Source organism: Sciurus vulgaris, assembly GCF_902686455.1.
Source record: "Sciurus vulgaris genome assembly, contig: HiC_scaffold_261_arrow_ctg1, whole genome shotgun sequence".
In the NCBI taxonomy this organism is placed as follows: domain Eukaryota; kingdom Metazoa; phylum Chordata; class Mammalia; order Rodentia; family Sciuridae; genus Sciurus; species Sciurus vulgaris.
This window is the reverse complement of record NW_027632793.1, coordinates 7552444-7572100: the sequence shown is the minus strand read 5'-3', so window position 1 is coordinate 7572100 and position 19657 is coordinate 7552444. Positions and strand designations below refer to the sequence as shown.

The 19657-nt window shown below is 37.8% G+C and overlaps 1 protein-coding gene across 1 annotated transcript in view; it reads right to left on the bottom strand.

Moving 5' to 3' along the window:
• The window catches only part of LOC306652519 (ankyrin repeat domain-containing protein 26-like), a 65270-nt gene extending 48237 nt beyond the window's left edge, over positions 1 to 17033 (bottom strand). The window contains exons 1-6 of the mRNA XM_079125370.1: positions 16965 to 17033; positions 16213 to 16305; positions 14127 to 14225; positions 10360 to 10433; positions 9610 to 9703; positions 7530 to 7628 (exon numbers count right to left, since the gene is read on the bottom strand). Of these exons, the coding sequence (XP_078981496.1) occupies positions 7530 to 7628; positions 9610 to 9703; positions 10360 to 10433; positions 14127 to 14225; positions 16213 to 16305; positions 16965 to 17022 (517 nt within the window). The 5' untranslated portion in view covers positions 17023 to 17033. The remainder of the gene's footprint in view (positions 1 to 7529; positions 7629 to 9609; positions 9704 to 10359; positions 10434 to 14126; positions 14226 to 16212; positions 16306 to 16964) is intronic.
• Positions 17034 to 19657: the final 2624 nt, after the last annotated feature.

The window sequence follows — 19657 nt, the reverse complement described above, 5'->3', positions numbered from 1 at the left end:
TTGAGGAAAGAAAATATCAGACCAATATCCCTAATCAACATAGATGCAAAAATTCTTAACAAAATTTTAGCAAATCCCATACAAAAACATATTAAAAAGATAGTGCACCATGATGAAGTGGGTTTCATCTGAAGGGTGCAAGGTTGGTTCAACATCTAGAAATCAATAAATGTAATTCACCACATCAGTGGAAAACTAACCCATTCACAATAGCCTAAAAAAATACTCTGGAATCAATCTAACAAAAGAGGTGAAAGACCTCTACAATAACTACAGAACACTAAGGAAAGAAATCAAAGAAAACCTTAGAAGATTAGAAAGATCTGTCATGTTCTTAGACAGGTAGAATTAATAGTGTCAAAATGGCCATACTACCAAAAGTGCTATACAGATTCAATGCAATTCCATTTAAAATCCCAATGATGTACCTCATAGAAATAAAGAAAGCAATTATGAAATTCATTTGGAGGAAAAAGAGACCCAGAATAGTTAAAGCAATCCTTAGCAGGAAGAGCGAAGCAGGTGTTATTACAATAGCAGAACTTCAACTATACTACAGAACAATAGTAACAAAAATGGCATAGTATTGGCATAAAAATAGACAGGTAGATCAATGGTACAAAATACAGCACACAGATAAGCCCACACAAATACAGATATCTCATAGTAGATAAAGGTGCCAAAAACATGTGTTGGAGAAAAGATACTCTATTCAACAAATGGTGCTGGGAAAATGAAATTAAACCCCTATCTCTCACCCTGCACAAAACTCAACTCAAAATGGATCAAGGACCTTGGAATTAGATCAGAGAATCTGTATCAAATAAAAGAAAAGGTGGGTCCAAATCTTCATCATGTCAGCTTAGGACCAGACTTCCTTAACATGACTCCTAAAGCACAAAAAATAAAAGTAGGAATCGATAATTGGGATAGATTCAAACTAAAAAGCTTTTTCTCAGCAAAGGAAACAATCAACAATGTGAAAAGTGAGCCTACAGCATGGGAGAAAATCTTGCCACACACACATCTGAAGAGCACTAATCTCCAGAATCTATAAAGAACTCAAAAATGTTTTCACCAAGAATACAAATAATCCAATCAATTAACGGGTTAAGGAAATGAGCAGACACTTCACAGAAGATGATCTACAGGTAATCAATAGATAAATGAAAACATATTCAACATCTTTAGTAATAAGAGAAATGCAAATCAATACTATCCTAAGATTTATTCTCACCTGATTAGAATGGCTATTATCAAGAATACAAGCAACAAGAAGTATTGGCAAGGATGTGGGGAAAAAGTACACTCATACATTGCTGGTGGAGTTGCAAATTGGCACAACCATTCTGGAAAGCAGTATGGAGATTCCTTAGAAAACTTAGAATGGAACCACCACTTGAATCAGCTATATCCAAAGACTGAAATCAGCATACTACAGTCATGCAGCTACATCAATGTTTATAGCAGCTCAATTCACAATAGCTAGATTGTGGAATCAACCTAGATGTCTTTCAATAGATGAATGGATAAAGAAACTGTGAGATATATACACAATGGAATATTATTCAGCCATAAAATATAATAAAATTATGGCATTTGCCAGTAAATGGATGGAGTTGGAGAATATCGAGCTAAGTGAAATAAGCCAATCCTAAAAAATCAAAGGCCAAATGATTTATCTGATAAGTGGATGATGATACATAATGTGGGCTGGGGAGGAGGCAAGAATGGAGGAAGAATGGAATGTACAGAGGAAAAGGAGGAGTGGGGAGGGGTGGAGGGATTAAAAAAATAGAATGAGACAAACATCATTACCCTATGTACATGTATGTGTACAACAAGAGAAATGAAATGTACACAATTTGTGTACAATAAATCAAATTATAATAAAATGAAATGAAACAAAAGGAATCCCAAGGGAAAAGGGTAGCAGCACAGCATCATACAGTGCTTACTGACTGCATTTTTTCAGAGATGGCAGTCAAATGTTCTGGTTTGTGGCTGTATGATCAAAAAGATGGGCTGTGGGTAAACACTGGAAAGCCACTATGGATAGCTTGTGATCAGGTGAAACCAGAAACAGTGGCTTGTAAAAGGAGAAATGCATTCATAGAAGAAAAAGACTTCAGCAACTTCAGGGAAACTAACTGGGTGGAAAAGTGCAATCTTTCCTTTGGTGTCTGATGGAAATGTCACCAACCGAATTAGGAAATGGAGGAAAGGAATAGATGAACTGGTCTCAAAATAAGAAATATGAATTGCCTACAATCAAGTGAAAAAAAGTTTTTCAACATCTGGCATTCAGGAATATACTGTTCAAAATTCCATTGAAATTTCAGCTCATCCTGTCAAATGACATTTATCAAGTATTCAAATAATAAGTTCTAGAGAAGATGTGGGAGGAAAAGTAAATAATATTCTGTGAGAATAAAATTTAGCATTTCCACAAATCCACATATGGGGGAGAAAAACAGTTCCCTACAAATTTCTATAATGTAAAATTTGTAACATCAAAATCTTTCTAAATTTATAGAAGGATATTTTATAGAAAAAAAATATGAAACTTATGTAAATTCTTCTCAATTCAAATACATTTTCTGCAAAGTAAAAATTTGGATTTTCCAAAAGATATCAAGGAAAATTCTATGTACTACCAAAATTTCCAGGGAGAATCAGAGTGTCTGTTCAGGAGACTCTTCACTAAGATTAATTTATGTGGGCTATTTCCCTAGGAAATCAAAAAAGAAACACGCATTTGTGTTCTTAACTTTTGTAAGACTGAACTGTAGCATAAAACTGTAGTTTGGAGGCACCCACAAAAAGAATCGGGGGGGTATAGAAAGAGTCAGGCATAGATCTACTGATAACACTGGGCAGCTACAGCAAGGTCCTGTGTTCTATCTAAAGAATAGAGGCATATAGCACATTCACTGAATCCTGGTATTTGCAGCTTTGTGACAGCAAATGCCAGGAATAAGTCTGATAGAAAACAGGATGCATGAAGAACACAGGAACAGATGTACAGGTGAACACACTCTGCTGAGAGTCATTTGGATATGTTGTCCCATTTTCACCACACTGGAGTTTGGAGGTACCCTCCTGGAAATTACAATAGACTACTGGGATAAAAATCTTTTAAGAAGGGTATCATTTTAGCAACACTGTGTGAGAGATTACAAACCACTGTATGTCTTGTGCCTTGAAGACACATAGACAGCTCTCCTCACAGAATGTTGGAGGTTCACCATTATCATATAGTCTGAAGACAGTGACTGAGAGGAAGGGGCTGAAAGCTCTCATAAGAAAGACATTGTTGTTCTTGTTGGAAAGTTTGTAGATTACAGTTCAACAGGGGCATTGCCACTTTCAAATATGTGCTTTGAGAATAATGATACTGAAGGAGAAGTGCTATTTCAGATTTGAAGCGACAGAAGATTCTCGAACTGCTGGGGCAGGATCAGGTGGGATGATACTTTCAGGAAGTTCGCAGAAGTAATCAGATTCTGCAGGGATGTCATGTTAACAATGATTCAAGACTGAAAATTCTTAGGAGACTTGGAATCATCCACACTATATTATCACTAACTGCAAAATTCTGTAATGGGATCTTCATTACAGACTTGTCCCCAGTTTCCACAGACTGGAGGGTTTATCAGGAATATTCTTAATTAGAGAAACCCACATCATTCAGTACAAAACCAAGTACTGAGATTGCATTTCCTCTAACACTTGCAGTGTTCCCTCAGCATTCTCTAGATGGGGTAAGGGAGAAGAAAGCAGGTGAGCTAAGGTTGTGCTTTCCACCATGAAGAAAGGCCTGGTTAAGCTAGAGCAGAAAAGAAAACTACTGGACCACATTTGCTTCCTCAAATCTCCTGAAAACTATATGTTTCCAAAATTAGAAATCCTGGACAGAGGTCCCTCTATTTCAGTTACATTAGTATCAAAGAAATGGGAAGATTTCAGAGCTTTATAGTGTTTTTTGTTTGTTTGTTTTCTTTTTCTTTCTTTGGTTTGTTATATCTTTGGATTTCCCAATTTATTTCTTTTCTAATTATATATCTGATTTTCTGAGATATGTTCATTCATTACTAAAGGCCCCTTAATCTCTTTTTCTTCTTATTTTAAATCCTTTCTATTCTAATTCTTCTTGAATTTCATCCTTATCTCCTGCTCAGTTTCTGCTTACTCTCAGCACTTTTAATGTCATTTCTTTTTAAAATTTATTACGATAAATTTATTGTCCCTAAGGCTCTTATTTCTGAGAGGTGCATATTGTTATTTTTTACTGATCCTCTTCAAAGTCTGGGCTTATAAGAACATTTGAAATATACATATAAGAAGTATACTATGGATATTTTACTATGTTTTGTTTGGCCTAATTTACCTTCTGGAAGCAAACAAGATAAGCTGACCACAAATATAAAGAGACACATTTACATACCCATTGCTGGCAATTTTCAATGCCATCAACCCACTCCTGCTCTTCAGCTGATAACAGGTTCAAATGTGATGCTGCTAATAAACATAAACATGTACTTAAGCAACATTAAATTGTCAGAATGAGCAAATACTGGACCAAAGAAAGGGATAACATGAATAGCACTATAATTTTAATTTCAAAATCATAATTTTAAAATAAGCTTAAATTTCAGTGAATGTTTATGTTGTTTGAAAATGTTTGATTGTTGTCTGAAGGGCATAGAGACTGTATACAGGCACAGGTGAATCCTTGCAAAGAAATGTATCACTGCTTCAAATCCCAAGCCTTTTGTATTTGGTAACGGGGGTATACAAATTCCCCAGCATGCCTGAGCCTCCCAAGAATCGGCAAATACAGATGTGCCCCCACATCTCCAAGGGCACACTGAGTTATATAGGGAAAAATTACACTGATCCAAAACTCCTGAGGCACTATATTTCATCAAGTTCAATGCATATGATGATGCAAAGGTTCAGCCATTCAAGGAAAAAGGGTATTTTGAAGAAAAAATATAAAATTACAAGAGAAACAAGAGCCAACATAGAGGCCCTTCAACAGATGGATAAAGAATCAGTTAGATATACATACACATGGAATACCATTCAGTCATACAATGAATCAAAATGCAGTCTCTAAAAAGTTGAAGAAAATAAATGAAAGAAAAAGAAACTTCACTCTCTTTACTATGTCTTTATCAGAATAGTAACTTTTCAAGAACCACTGCACATCATTACTAGAATTCAATATCAACAACAACAGCAACAAGAGGTCACTGTTCCACTTTTACCAGTGAACTGCATGTTCCTTTCCTTTCCTTTGTCTTCATTTCCTCTATTAGTATTCACTTGACCTCTGGAAGCAGCAATCATGGTTCCTGCTACTCCTGACATAAACTGGATTTGTTTCCCTGGTGCTACCTCACTCATGTACCCTCATTTTGACTGGGTAATAACCACTTGATCTCTAAATTATTCCATTTTCTCTCTATTCCCCTAGGTCATAGACTTTCAGGGGCTGCTTTTATATCTCATGGGTGTGAATACTTCATTTTTTGGCAATCATAATTGAGTGTGAGGTTGGATTATGAGGCCATAACAGGTTCATGGAAGGTCCCTTTTTCGAGGTAGGAATGAATGCAGACTTGAGGAGTGAAGGTATCATACAAAGGCAGAAAATGGTCATGGTATGGAAGACTGTAGCATGGCATAGAAAAAAGGCTTAAATGGGACAGTCTTTGATGATATAGGGACTGCTGAAAACTGCCAGAGAAGTGTGTACTCAGAGAAAAGGCTAAAGATGCAGATTAGGCACAGCTGTATGGTGAAACATGCCTAGAAATGTTGAGGTGTTTGGAAACCCACATTCCAAAGATGGTAACATATGCATAAAAGGGGGGTATGTCTCCAAAAGGACCTGGATTCTGTCATCACCATGGAGAGGTTAAAAAACAACAAGCAAAAGAGTGATAAGCAGGGCTGGAGATATAACTCAGTTGATAGAGTACTTGCATTACAAGCACAAGGACCTAGGTTTCAATACTCAGCACCACAGGAAAAAAAAAATGATGAGCAAACACTCTCTGGCAGTGTGCAAGTATTATGTATTGACTGATCTGGGTCGAAATTTCAGGAAAGAGTATTCACCAACAAATGTTCATTTTCCTAGCAAGTGATAAATTAAAGTACACATGATCATATATTTTCTCATTTCCTGCTACAAGCTGACCACAAAGAATGTGGAAATCATGAAGTAAAGGGGAATATGAACCATAACAAAAGTTCAATGCATTCAGGCAGTACACTGGATGTCACAGCAGAGCGGACACTGTCTTATAAATGAGTCTCTCCTATGTTTCACAGAATGACCTTGACATTCTGGTCTCAAGAAAAAAAGTTCCTCCTGTTGCCAGGATTCTGGACTCTAGCACTGCTCCTCTGGACCTAAATGGAAAATGTGGGTGGCAAGGGAATCAGCCACATAATCCATGTAACTGGTGCAATGACTCCAATTTGGGAAGCTTCCTTGTACCAATGTCTATGATACGATATTTGTAAACACCTTCTCTTCGGGCACTGACAAAAATAATTTGAACCTGGATGAAAACAACTACACAGTCATCATGGGGCAAATCCTACCAACACATAGCAGGAAACATAAATCATGAGTGAGAATTTGCCTATCATTTCATAGGTCATAATATAGGTCTTTTCACAGAAGTTGCACTGCAAATGTTGACTGATTTCAGTTTCCTTGTTCCCTTCATCTAGTTTCCATTTTGGGGAACTGCTATGTTTCCTGTTGGTGGCAGGCTTTATGTCCATGGAGACAAGGGACTTTGTAATGTTTCCTGTTTCACCCACCATTCACTCATTAATGAAACACAAAAGCAGACAATGATTTACCTTGCAGGAAGCATGTAAGTCCTTAGAAACTGACAAGAAAATTAGCATGAAAATTAGAAACTCACAAAAACTGGCATGTATCAATACCACCTCATATTCCTACTGAATGAGTATGAATTTCAGCCTGAGTGATAAAAAGTTTAGATAGCAGTGATAAAGTTTTCATTAGCTTTGGGTTATCTCTTTTTTTGTTTGGGGATTTTTGTTGAATACAACCACAGGAATGAAATATACTAAATTGATATCAGAATTACTGCTTTAGTAAAACTTGCAGTTAAGTTTCCAATGACCATAAGTACTTAGGCAAGGGTAAAAGTACCAATGTGAAGATGCAGAATGCTACAGAACTCAGAAATGTGTATGCAGAGGAGCAAGCAAGGAACCTAAGAAATTCAATGCCAAAGCTGAAGTAATAACATGGCAGCACATATGAGGAGTGACCTGTCAGAATGGCATTGTCCATGTTATGGTAAGCATGCAACCCATCCCTCATTTGTATTACGGTCTAAAAGTCCAAAGTTTTGATGAGAATCCAGGGAAGTTATAGTTTATTTCTCATCAGAAAGGATTTTCTGACTAACTGGATCAGATATATGCTTTCAGAATCAAAGCTAATATATGTAGGGTTGTTTGTTTCATACCCATGTGGGACAGTGGCACATCTTCTCTGCCTGAATTCTCTGGTTTCAGCCATTTCATGTATCTTTTTCCACCCTTGTGCACAGATGCAGGTTCCACATCTAAAAAGAAAAATCAAATAAAAACACATGATAAGGAAAAAAGAATTCAGATAAGCCAATCCTAAGCAAAATGTGTTCTGAAAACCTTACATATTGGACAGACTGCAGAGAAGGAATTTGCATCAAAGTCTTTGATATATATACAGTGAGGAACAGTCTTCATGTCAGAGGAATAAAGAAAGAATTTCATCACAAATTCTGGTTCAAAATGAGTCTACCAGAGCATAGCTAAAAGTGATTTCAAATATTTTCAGAAAGGGCTGGCTGTGCAGAAAACTATGTATCTAGAGATCAGAATTTAGCACCCCAAGAGACCGCACATTTGCCATACCCACGGATATGGATTCTTTCCAATGCAGCAATAGATTAGTACTAGCAGTAGTGGTGGTGGAAGTAGTAGTAGTAGTTTAGTTGTAGCAGTAGTAGTTGAAGTAGTAGTAATAGTTGAAGAAGCCCACATAATAATGAAATAATCACTGCATTTCAAACAACAAAAGCTTCAAAATACTCAGTCTCTCATCTGATTCACTGATATGCTTGCCATACATATGAGTGTGGACCTGTTAGCTATGGAGGAGAAATTCGTATCTGCTGGTTCAACTGACTCTTCCAGTCCATACTGGTTTCAATCATCTGTGCACCATGATGATCTCACCTTTGAATTTAAGGCAGCTACTCTGAGAGAACCTGAATTGAATTCTTTCAGATTCTTCACTTATCCCGTCCAAAATTACCTAGCTAATGTCTTTGGTTTTTCCCTCATTTTCCCTTCCCTTTAGCTTTTTCAAAAGACCCTTTAGAGCTGGGTACATGATCCTTTCCATTTCAGAATCTTTGTAAGCCATATACCAACTCCTTGCTTCCCAAAGGAGAAAATTGATCACAAAAACGTGATTTCTAAATCTCCGTCTTTTGCACTCTTCACATTACTCAAGAGACATGCTCAGAATTATGGCAATATTTATGCTGACATGTGAGCTGCTTGTGTTCTGATGTGTGGGATCCACTACGATTCTTCAAAATGCACCAAAGGAACCTCCTTATTCTGGTGACAAAAAAAAAAAAAAATCTGCACAACCAGATCATTGCAATCACCTTCGAACATAAAGAAATGATAAAAGCAAAGACCTGCTGAGTCAGAATGAGATTGAGAACATGGCCATATCACATGATTCATTACAGTTTGAGAATTCCTGTAACAACTTGCTCGCCTTCCAGGACCTCTACCTTAATTTGATACAGCTCTGGGTTTCTCCCTAGGATGTCCTCCTCAAATCAAAGTTTAGAACAAGCTGTAAGCTTTCCAAAGTGAACTAGAGATACCTGTGGTTTTGTGGCTCCTTCATGATCATTCAAATTGTGTTCTACTTTTATAACTGATGTTTCTCCACTACACATTTTTTCACAGGTACTAGCAAAATATTTGGTGTCACTAGATTGTATACATGGACAATCATTTGTGGTAAATAAATGTAGCAATGTGGGATCATTCCTTCTCTACTCAATTCCTTTCCAACTGCCACTAAGTCAGGAAGGTTGGGTATGTGGTACTATATCCCTCCTTCAAATTTGGACCTGGAAACTCACACATGCTTCCCATGCTTTGAAAGCACTGCTCTTATCCCTGCTCATGTGTGACTTGAATGTCCTTCCAGCTGCTCAGTACAACTGCTCCTTCTTCCATCATTAACTCCTGGGAATCAGCGCCTTTCTCACTCTTTGATCCCCCTTCCTCTCTCCCTTTCTTTATTTCAACTTTCCCTTGGTTGAAGAATGTATCAAAATGCAACTCACAATTCACTTTCTTCCACACTACCACCCATATAACCTGTGGCACAAACCTAATAAGATATGACTCATTCTATTTTTTGTCCTTGCTAGACATCTCAAGGCTGTGCCTTGGAACAAATAAAATACAGTAATGCACATGTTTGAAGGCCACAGTCTCACCAATATAGTTTGTGTCATCTGTGGTTCTTACCTTCTATATGTCCAATTATGATACTCTTTGCTCCTCGATCAGATCCTCCAGATATGTCAGAAGCACACACCTGTGGATGTTGTCCCCAAATACTCTGTGTAACAGAAATATCAATAATAAGTAGCTCAAAGATTTCATCAATGCTCATAACTCATCACCATATATGTCAGGGTGAAATCACTGCAACTGGAAATAACATGAGTGCCTTCTGAGCGAGAATATTTCTGGTAAGTTACACTACCCTATGCACTGATGCACAGTATGAGCTTTAGTGTTTTTCTGACTACTGTTGGAGTAAATCAGGATGAGGAATCTAGGAAATGTCTTTCCACTCAACGAACACACTGATGTACATATATCCAAAACAAGGAGCATCTATATCCATTTCGTCAACTTTGTAGTGCCCCGACAAATCTACAAACGCTCTATAAATCTTCTTTGAAATGTTTTGAGACTTGCACTTGACATTATACACCTTCAAATTTGTAAACACCAAATGGTGAAAATTGTAGTCTTAAATTATGATACTCAATTGGAGGAGAGAGTTTCAATTCCATTATATTTCTAAGACACCGTATACTGTGAAACTCACATGTCTTCTGAAGCTGTTCACATCTTTGGATGCACTTAAAATTCTGAGACTTGAACAGTACATTATGATGCTTGATTTCCAAATGGATATTGCCTAATTTCCCTTCTGGATGCAAAGAAGGTCAGTTGACAAGAAATTTAAATGGACACTTTACTCACCCATTGCTGGCTCTTTCCCATGTCATCAAGCTGCTCCTGCTTTTCTGCTGGTACCATGTCCAAATGTGACTCTGCTGATGAACATAAAGATGTATGTAACTAACTTTAAACCCTTAGAATGAGAAAAATCTGGACAACTAAGAAGGAGTAAAGGTAATCCTTCAATAATTTTAGTTTCACACTTACAATTTTCACTTGAGCTTAATTTTAGGTGCATGTTTATGGTGTTTGAAACTTTTGGATTGTTGTGCATGGGGCCCTGCAGATTGTACACAGGCCCAGGTGGATCCTTCAAAAAAACTGTTTCCCTACTTTAAATCCCAAGCCTTTTGTGTTTGGAGAGGAGGTTGTGCACATTCCCTGGCTGGCTGAAAACCTGTCAATAGCATGCCTCAGCCTCCCAGGAATCTGCAAATACAGATGTGCTGCTCTTCAATAAGGGGATGCTGAGTTATTTAGGGAGTAATTAGGCTGATACAAAATTCCTGAAGAACTTAAATTCATCAAGTTTAATGTACAGGAAGACACAAAGGTTCAGCTGTTTAAGGAAAAAGGATGTTTTGGAGAAAACATATAAAAATTACAAGGGAAACAAGAGACAACCTAGAGGCCCTTCAATACATGAATGGATAAGGAATCGGTCAAATAAATACATACACAATGGAATACCATTCAGTCATACAATGAATCAAAATGCAGTCTCTAAAAAGTTGAAGATAGTAAATGAAAGAAAATGAAACTTCACATTCTTTACTTGAATAGTAACTTTTCAGGAACCACTGCACATGATTTCTGGAATTCAACATCAACAACAACAGCAGCAACAACTGGTCACTGTTCCACTTTTACCGGTGAACTGCATGTTCCTTTCCTTCCTTTTGTCTTCATTTCCTCTATTATTATTCAGCTGACCTCTGGAAGCAGCAATCATGGTGCCTGCTATTCCTGACATAAACTGGTTTTGCTTCCCTGGTGCTACCTGACTAATGCACCCTCATTTCGACTGGGTAATAACCACTTGACCTCTAATTTATTCCATTTCCTCTTGATTCCACTAGTCCTGGCCTTATAGGGGCTGCTTTCATAGCACATGGGTGTGAACACTTTATATATTGACAATCATAATTGAATGTGAAGTTGGAATTTGAGGGCAAAACAGATTCATGGATGTTGCTGTTTTCGAGGTAGGTTTGAATGCAGTCTTAAGGAGTGAGGGTATCACGCAGAGGCACATAAAGGTCACAGTGTGGAAGACTGTAGCACATCATAGAGAAAAGACTGAAATGGGACAGTCTAAGTCTCATTATCTAGGGACTGGTGAAAACTGCTAGAGAAGGGTGCAGGCAGTGAAAAGGCTAAAGATGCACATTAGGCACAAGTGTATGGTGAAAGAGGTCTAGAAATGTTCAGGTGCTTGGAAAGCCACATTCCAAACATGGTCACATATCCCTGAAAAAAGGGCATGTCTCCAAAAGGATCTGGATTCTGTCATCACCATGGAGAGATTAACAAACAGCAAGTCAAAGAGTGATGAGCAAACAATCTCTGGCAGTGTGCAAGTTTTATGTGTAGACTGCTCTGGGTCAAAATTTCAGGAAGGAGTGAGTATTCACCAGCAAATGTTCATTTGAAAGGAAGCGATAAATTAAAGTACACATGATCATACATTTTATCATTTCCTGTTACAAGATGACCACAAAGCTTGTGGAAATCATGAAATAAAGTGGAATATGAACAATAACAAAAGTTCAACACATTAGTCAGTACACTGGGTGTCAAAGCAGAGTGGACACTGTCTTATGAATGAGACTCCCCTATGTTTCTAAGACTGGCTTTGACATTCTGGTATCAAGAAAAAAAGGTTCCTCATGTTGCCAGGATTCTGGACTCTAGCACTGCTCCCCTGGACCTAAGTGCAAAATGTGGGTGGCAAGTGAATCACCCACATAATCCATGTAACTGGTGCAATGACTCCAATTTGGGAAGCTTCCTTGTACCAATGTCTATGATACGATATTTGTAAATACCTTCTCTTTGGGCACTGACAGAAATATTTTAAAATCTGAATGAAAACAACTATACAGTCATCATGGGGAAAATCCTACCAATGCATTGCAGGAAACATAAATCATGAGTGAGAATTTGCCTATCATTTCATAGGTCTTAATATAGCTGTTTTTATAGAAGTTGCGCTGCAAAAGTTGACTGATTTCAGATTCCTTATTCCTTCATCTAGTTTCCATTTTGGGGAACTCTATGTTTCCTGTGGTGGCAGGCTTTCTGTTCGTGGTGACAAGGCACTTGGTAATGTTTCCTGTTTGACCCACCATTCAGTCAAAAATGAAACACAAAAGCAGATAATAATTTACCATCCGGGAAGCATGTAAGTCCTTAGAAACTGACAAGAAAATTAGATATGTACTCACAAAAACTGGCATGTATTAATACCACCTCATATTCCTACTGAATGAGTATGAATTTCAGCCTGAGTGATAAGAATGTTAGATAGCATTGATAAAGTTTTCATTACCTTTGGGTTTTCTCTTTTTTGTTTTGGGGATTTTTTTTTTTTAATACTACCACAGGACTGAAATAGACTAAATCCATATCCGAGATACCACTTTAGTAAAACTTGCAGTTAAGTTTCCAAAGGTAAGAACACCTTTCCGATAACCACAAGTACTTAGGCAAGGGTACAAGTACCAATGTGAAGATGTAGAATGCTATAAAACTCAGACATATGAATGCAGAGGAGCAACCAAGGAACCTGAGAAGTTCAACATCAAAGCTGAAGTAATAAGATGGCAGCACATATGAGTGACCTGTCACAATGGTTTAATACATGTTATGGTAAGCATGCAACCTGTCATTCATTTGTCTCATTGTCTAAAAGTCCAAAGTTTTGATGAGAATACAGGGAAAGATATAGTTTATTTGTCATCAGAAAGGATTTTCTGAACTAACTGGATTGTGGCATATATATACAATGGAATATTAGCCATAAATAATGATAAAATTATGACATTTGCAGGCAAATGGATGAAATTGGAGAATATCATGCTATGTGAGATAATCCAATCTCAAAAAACTAAGCACGAATGGTCTTGCTGATAAGTGGATGAGGACATATAATGGTGCGTACGAGAGGTTAGCATTAGGGTTAGGGTTAGGTTAAGGGTTAGGGATAAGGAGGGTGATAAGAATGGAGGAAAAAAGGACTGTATAGAGGGAAAAGAGGGTTGGGAGGGGTGGGGAGGAAGGGAAAAAATACAGAATGAATCAAACAACATTGCCCTGTGTAAATTTATGATTGCACAAATGATATGCCTTGAATCCATGTACAAATAGAGAAACAACATGTATTCCATTTGTATAAAAAAAAAGTTTCAAAGGTAAGAACACCATTCCGATCACCATAAGTACTTAGGCAAGGGTACATATACCAATGTCACAATGCACAATGCTAGAGAACTCAGACGTGTGTACGCAGAAGAGCAAGCAAGGAACATGAGAAGTTCAACATCAAAGCTGAAGTAATAAAATGGCAGCACATATGAGGAGTGACCTGTCAAAATGGTTTCAACCATGTTATGGTAAGTATGCAACCCATCCCTCATTTGTCTTATGGTCTAAAAGTCCAAAGATTTGATGAGAATACAGGGGAAGATATAGATTATTTCTCATCAGAAAGGATTTTCTGAACTAACTGGATCAGATATATGCTTTCAGAATTAAAGCTAATATATGTAGGGTTGTTTGTTTCATACCCATGTGGGACAGTGGCACATCTTCTCTGCCTGAATACTCTGGTTTCGGCCATTTCATGTATCTTTTTCCACCCTTGTGTACAGATGCAGGTTCCACATCTGAAAAGAAAAATCAAACAAAAACACATGATAAAGAATAAAAAATTCAGATAAGCCAATCGTAAGCAAAATGTGTTCTGAAAGCCTCACATATTGGACAGATTGCAGAGAAGGATTTTGCATCGAAGTCTTTGGTATATACACAGTGAGTAACAGTCTTCATGTTAGAGGAATAAAGAAATGAATTTCATCACAAATCCTGGATGAAAATGATTCTACCATACCACAACTAAACCTGATTTCAAGTATTTTCAGAAAGGGCTGGCTGAGCAGAAAACTAGGTATCTAGAGTTCAGAATTTAGCACCCCACGAGACCGCACATTTGTCATACCCAGGGATATGGATTCTTTCCAATGCAGCAGTACATAAGTACTAGCAGTAGTGGAGGTAGTAGTAGTAGTAGTAGTAGTAGAAGTAGTAGTAGTAGTTGAAGTAGTAGAAATATTCGAAGAAGCCCACATAATAATGAAATGATTGCTGCATTTCAAACAACAAAAGCTTCAAAATGCTAGGCCTCTCTTCTGATTCCCTGATATGCTTGCCACACATATGAGTGTGGGCCTGTTAGCTATAGAAGAGAAATTCCTATCTGCTGGTTGATCTGATTCTTCTAGTCCATGCTGGTTTCAATCATCTGTGCTCCATGATCTTCTTCCCTTTGGTTTCAAGGCAGCTACCCTGACAGAAGCTGAAATGCATTCTTTCAGATTCCTCACTTATCCCCTGAAAAATTACCTAGCTAACGTCTTTGGTTTTTTCCTCATTTCCCCTTCCCTTTAGCTTTTTCAAAGACCCTTTAGAGCTGGGTACATGACCCTTTCCATTTCAGTTTCTTTGTATGCCTTATTCCAACTCCTTGCCTGCCAAAGGACAAAATTAATCTCAAACACGTGATTTCTAAATCTCTGTCTTTTGCACTCTTCACATTAATCAAGAGACATGCTCAAAATTATGGCAATGTTTATGCTGACATGTGAGCTGCTTGTGCTCTGGTGTGTGGGATCCACTACGATTCTTCAAAATAAACCAATGGATCATCTTATCCTGGCTACAAAAAAAAAAAAAAAAAAAAAAATCTGCACAAATAGATCATTGTGATCACCTTTGAATATAAAGAAATGATAAAAGCAAAGACCTCCTGAGTCAGAATGAGATTGTGAACATGGCCACATCACATGATTCATTACAGTTTGAGAATTGCTGTAACAACTTACTTGCCTTCCAGGACTTCTACCTTAATTTGAACACGGCTATGGGTTTTTCCCTAGGAAGTCCTCCTCAAATCAAAGTTTAGAAAAAGCTGTAAGCTTTCCAAAGTGAACTGGAGATACCTGTGGTTTTGAGGCCACTTCATGATCATTCAAATTGTTGTCTACTTTCATAACTGATGTTTCTGCCCTACAAATTTTTCACAAGTACTAGCAAAATATTTGGTGTCACTAGATTGTATACATGGACAATATTTGTGATAAATAAACGTAACAATGTGGGATAGTCTCTTCTCTTGGCTACTCCTTTCAAACTGCCACTAAGTCAGGAAAGATCTGTATGTGGTACTGTATGCCTCATTCAAATTTGGACCTGGAAACTCTCACATGCTTCCCACATTTTGAAAGCACTGCTCATTTCCCTGCTCATGTGTGACTTGAATGTCCTTCCAGCTGCTCAGTACAACTGCTCCTCCTTCCATCATTAACTCCCAGGAATCAGCGCCTTTCTCACTCTTTGATTCCCTTCCTCTCTTCCTTTCTTTATTTCAACTGTCCCTTGATTGAAGAATGTATCAAAATGCAACTGACAATTTAGTTTCTTAGGCAATACCACCCATTTAACCTGTGGCACAAATCTATTAAGGTATGACTCATTATTTGTTTGTCCTTGCAAGCCATCTCATCTGAACAACCTTGGAACAGATAAAATACAGTAACACTCATGTTTGAAGGCCACAGTCTCACCAAGATAGTTTGCATCATCTGCGGTTCTTACCTTCTACATGTCCACTTATGTTACTCTTTGCTCCTCGATCAGATCCTCCAGATATGTCAGAAGCACACACCTGTGGATGTTGTTCCCAAATACGCTGTGTAGCAGAAATGTCAATAATGAGTAGCTCAAAAATATCACCAATGGTCTTTACTCATCACAATTTATGTCAGGATGAAGTCACTGCAACTGGAAAAAACAGGAATACCTTATGAGCAAGAACATTTCAGGTAAGTTACACTAACCTAGGCAATGCTGCACAGTATGAGCTACTGTGCATGTTCTTCTGGCTACTGGTGGAGTAAATCAGGATGAGGGAACTAGGAAATGTCTATCCTCTCAACAAACACACTGACGTACATATCTCCAAAACAAATCGCATGGATACCAAAGCAGTCAACTTTGTAATGCCCCAACAAATCTACAAACGCTCTATAAATCTTCTTTGAAATGTTTTGAGAATTGCACTTGACATTATACACCTTCAAATTTGTAAACACTGAAAGGCCAAAATTTTAGACTTAAATTATGATACCTGATTGGAGGAGAGAGAGTCAATTCAGTCACCTTGCTAAGACACAGTATACTGTGAAACTTACATGACTTCTGAAGCTATTTCCATCTTCAGGTGCATTAAATTCCTCAGATTTGAACAGTAAATTATGATGCTTGATTTCCAAATGGATATTGCCTAATTTCCCTTCTGGATGAAAAGAAGGTCAGTTGACAAGAAATTTCAATGGACACTTTACTCATCCATTGCTGGCTCTTTCCCATGTCATCAAGCTGCTCCTGCTTTTCTGCTGGTACCATGTCCAAATGTGACTCTGTTGATGAACATAAATATGTATATAAGTTATTTAAACCCTTAGAATGAGAAAAATCTGGCCAAATAAGAAGGGTAAAGGTAATCGTTCCATAATATAATTTCAAACTTAAAATTTCCAATTGAACTTAATTGTAGGAGCATGTTCCTGGCGTCTGAAACTCTTGGATTGCTGTGCATGGGGCCCTGCAGATTGTACAAAGGCCCAGGTAGATCCTTCCAAAGAACTGTTTCACTACTTCAAATCCCAAGCCTTTTGTGTTTGGAGAGGGGGGTGTGCAAATTCCCTGGCTGGCTGAGAACCTGTCAATAGCATGCCTTAGCCTCCCAGGAATCTGCAAATACAGATGTGCAGCTCTTCACCAAGGGGACGCTAATTTTTTTAGGGAGTAATCAGGCTGATCCAAAACTCCTGAGGCATTACACTTCATCAAGTTCAATGCACAAGGTGACACAAAGGTTCAGGCATTCAAGGAAAAAGGAAATTTTGAAGAAAAAATATAAAAATGACAAGGGAAACAAGAGCTAACCTAGAGGCCCTTCAACTCATGAATGGATAAAGAATCCGTCATATATATATATATATATATATATATATATATATATATATATAGAATGGAATACCATTTAGTCATACATTGAATAAAAATGCAGTCTCTAAAAAGTTGAAGATAGTAAATGAAAGAAAATGAAACTTCCCATTGTTTACTAGGTCTTTATCGGAATAGTAACTTTTCAGGCACCACTGCACATCATTTATGGAATTCAACATCAACAACAACAGCAGCAACAACTGGTCACTGTTCCACTTTCTCCAGTGAACTGCAGGTTCCTTTCCTTTCCTTTGTCTTCATTTCCTCTATTAGTATTCACTCGACCTCTGGAAGAGCAATCATTGTGCCTGCTATTCCTGACATAAACTGGTTTTTCTTCCCTGGTGCAACCTCACTCATGCACCTTCTTATCTACTGGGTAACAACCACTTGAACTCTACATTATTCCATTTCCTCTCTATTGCACTAGGTCCTGGCCTTCCAGGAGCTGCATTTATAGCACATGTGTGTGAACACTTTATATATTGGCAACCATAATTGAGTGTGAGGTCGGAATTTGAGACCTTGACAGGTTCATGGATGGTGCCTTTTGCAAGGTAGGAATGAATGCAGACTTGAGGAGTGAGGGTATCATGCACAGGCATAAAACCGTCATGGTGTGGAAGACTGTAGCATGGCATAGAGAAAAGACTTAAAAGGGACAGTCTTTTTTCAGATAATTTAGCTACTGCTGAAAACTGGCTGAGACAGGTTCAGACAGTGAGAAGCCTAAAGATGCAGATTAGGCCCAAGTGTATGGTGAAATAGGCCTAGAAATGTAGAGGTGCTTGAAAAACCACATTCAAAGATGGTAACATATGCCTGAAAGGAGGGCATGTCTCCAAGAGGATCTGGATTCTGTCATCACCATGCAGAGGTTAAGAAACAGCAAGTCAAAGAGTGATGAGCAAACATTCCCTGGCCATGTGCAAGTTTTATGTGTAGACTGCTCTGGGTCGAAATTTCAGGAAGGAGTATTCACCAGCAAATGTTCAGTTTACAAGCAAGCGATAAATTAAAGTACACATGATCATACATTTTATGATTAACTTTTACAAGCTGACCACAAAGCTTGGGGAAAACATGGAATAAAGTGAAATATGAACCATAGCAAAAGTTCAACGCATTCAGTCAGTACACTGGGTGTCACAGCAAAGTGGACACTGTCTTATGAATGAGTCTGTCCTATGTTTCACAGATTGGCCTTGACATTCTGGTCTCAAGAAATAAAAGGTCCTCCTGCTGCCAGGATTCTGGACTCTAGCACTGATCCTCTGGACCTACATGCAAAATGTGGGTGGCAAGGGAATCAGCCACATAATCCATGTAACTGGTGCAATGACTCCAATTTGGGAAGCTTACTTTTACCAATGTCTATGATATGATTTTTGTAAACACCATCTCTTCAGGCAGTGACAGAAATATTTTCAAACCTTGATAAAAACAACTACACTGTCATCATGGGGCAAATCCTACAAACACATTGCAGGAAACATATAAATCATGAGTGAGAAGTTGCCAATCATTTCAGAGGTCTTAATAGAGATGTTTTCATAGAACTTGTACTGCAAAAGTTGACTGATTTCAGTTTCCTTGTTCCCTTCATCTAGTTTCCATTTTGGGGAACTCTATGTTTCCTGCTGGTGGCAGGCTTTATGTTCGTGGAGACAAGGCACTTTGTAATGTTTCCTGTTTCACACACCATTCACTCATTAATGAAACACAAAAGCAGACAACCATTTACCTTGCAGGAAGCATATAAGTCCTGAGAAACTGACAAGAAAATTAGATATATACTCACAAAAAATTGCATGTATCTATAGCACCTCATATTCCTACTGAATGAGTATGAACTTCAGCCTGAGTGATAAGAATGTTAGATAGCATTGATAAAGTTTTCATTAGCTTTGGGTTTTCTCTCTCTCTCTTTTTTTTTTTTTTTCCTTTGGGGATTTTTCTTGAATACAACCACAGGACTGGAATGGACTAAATCGATGTCAGAATTACCACTTTAGTAAAACGTAGAGTT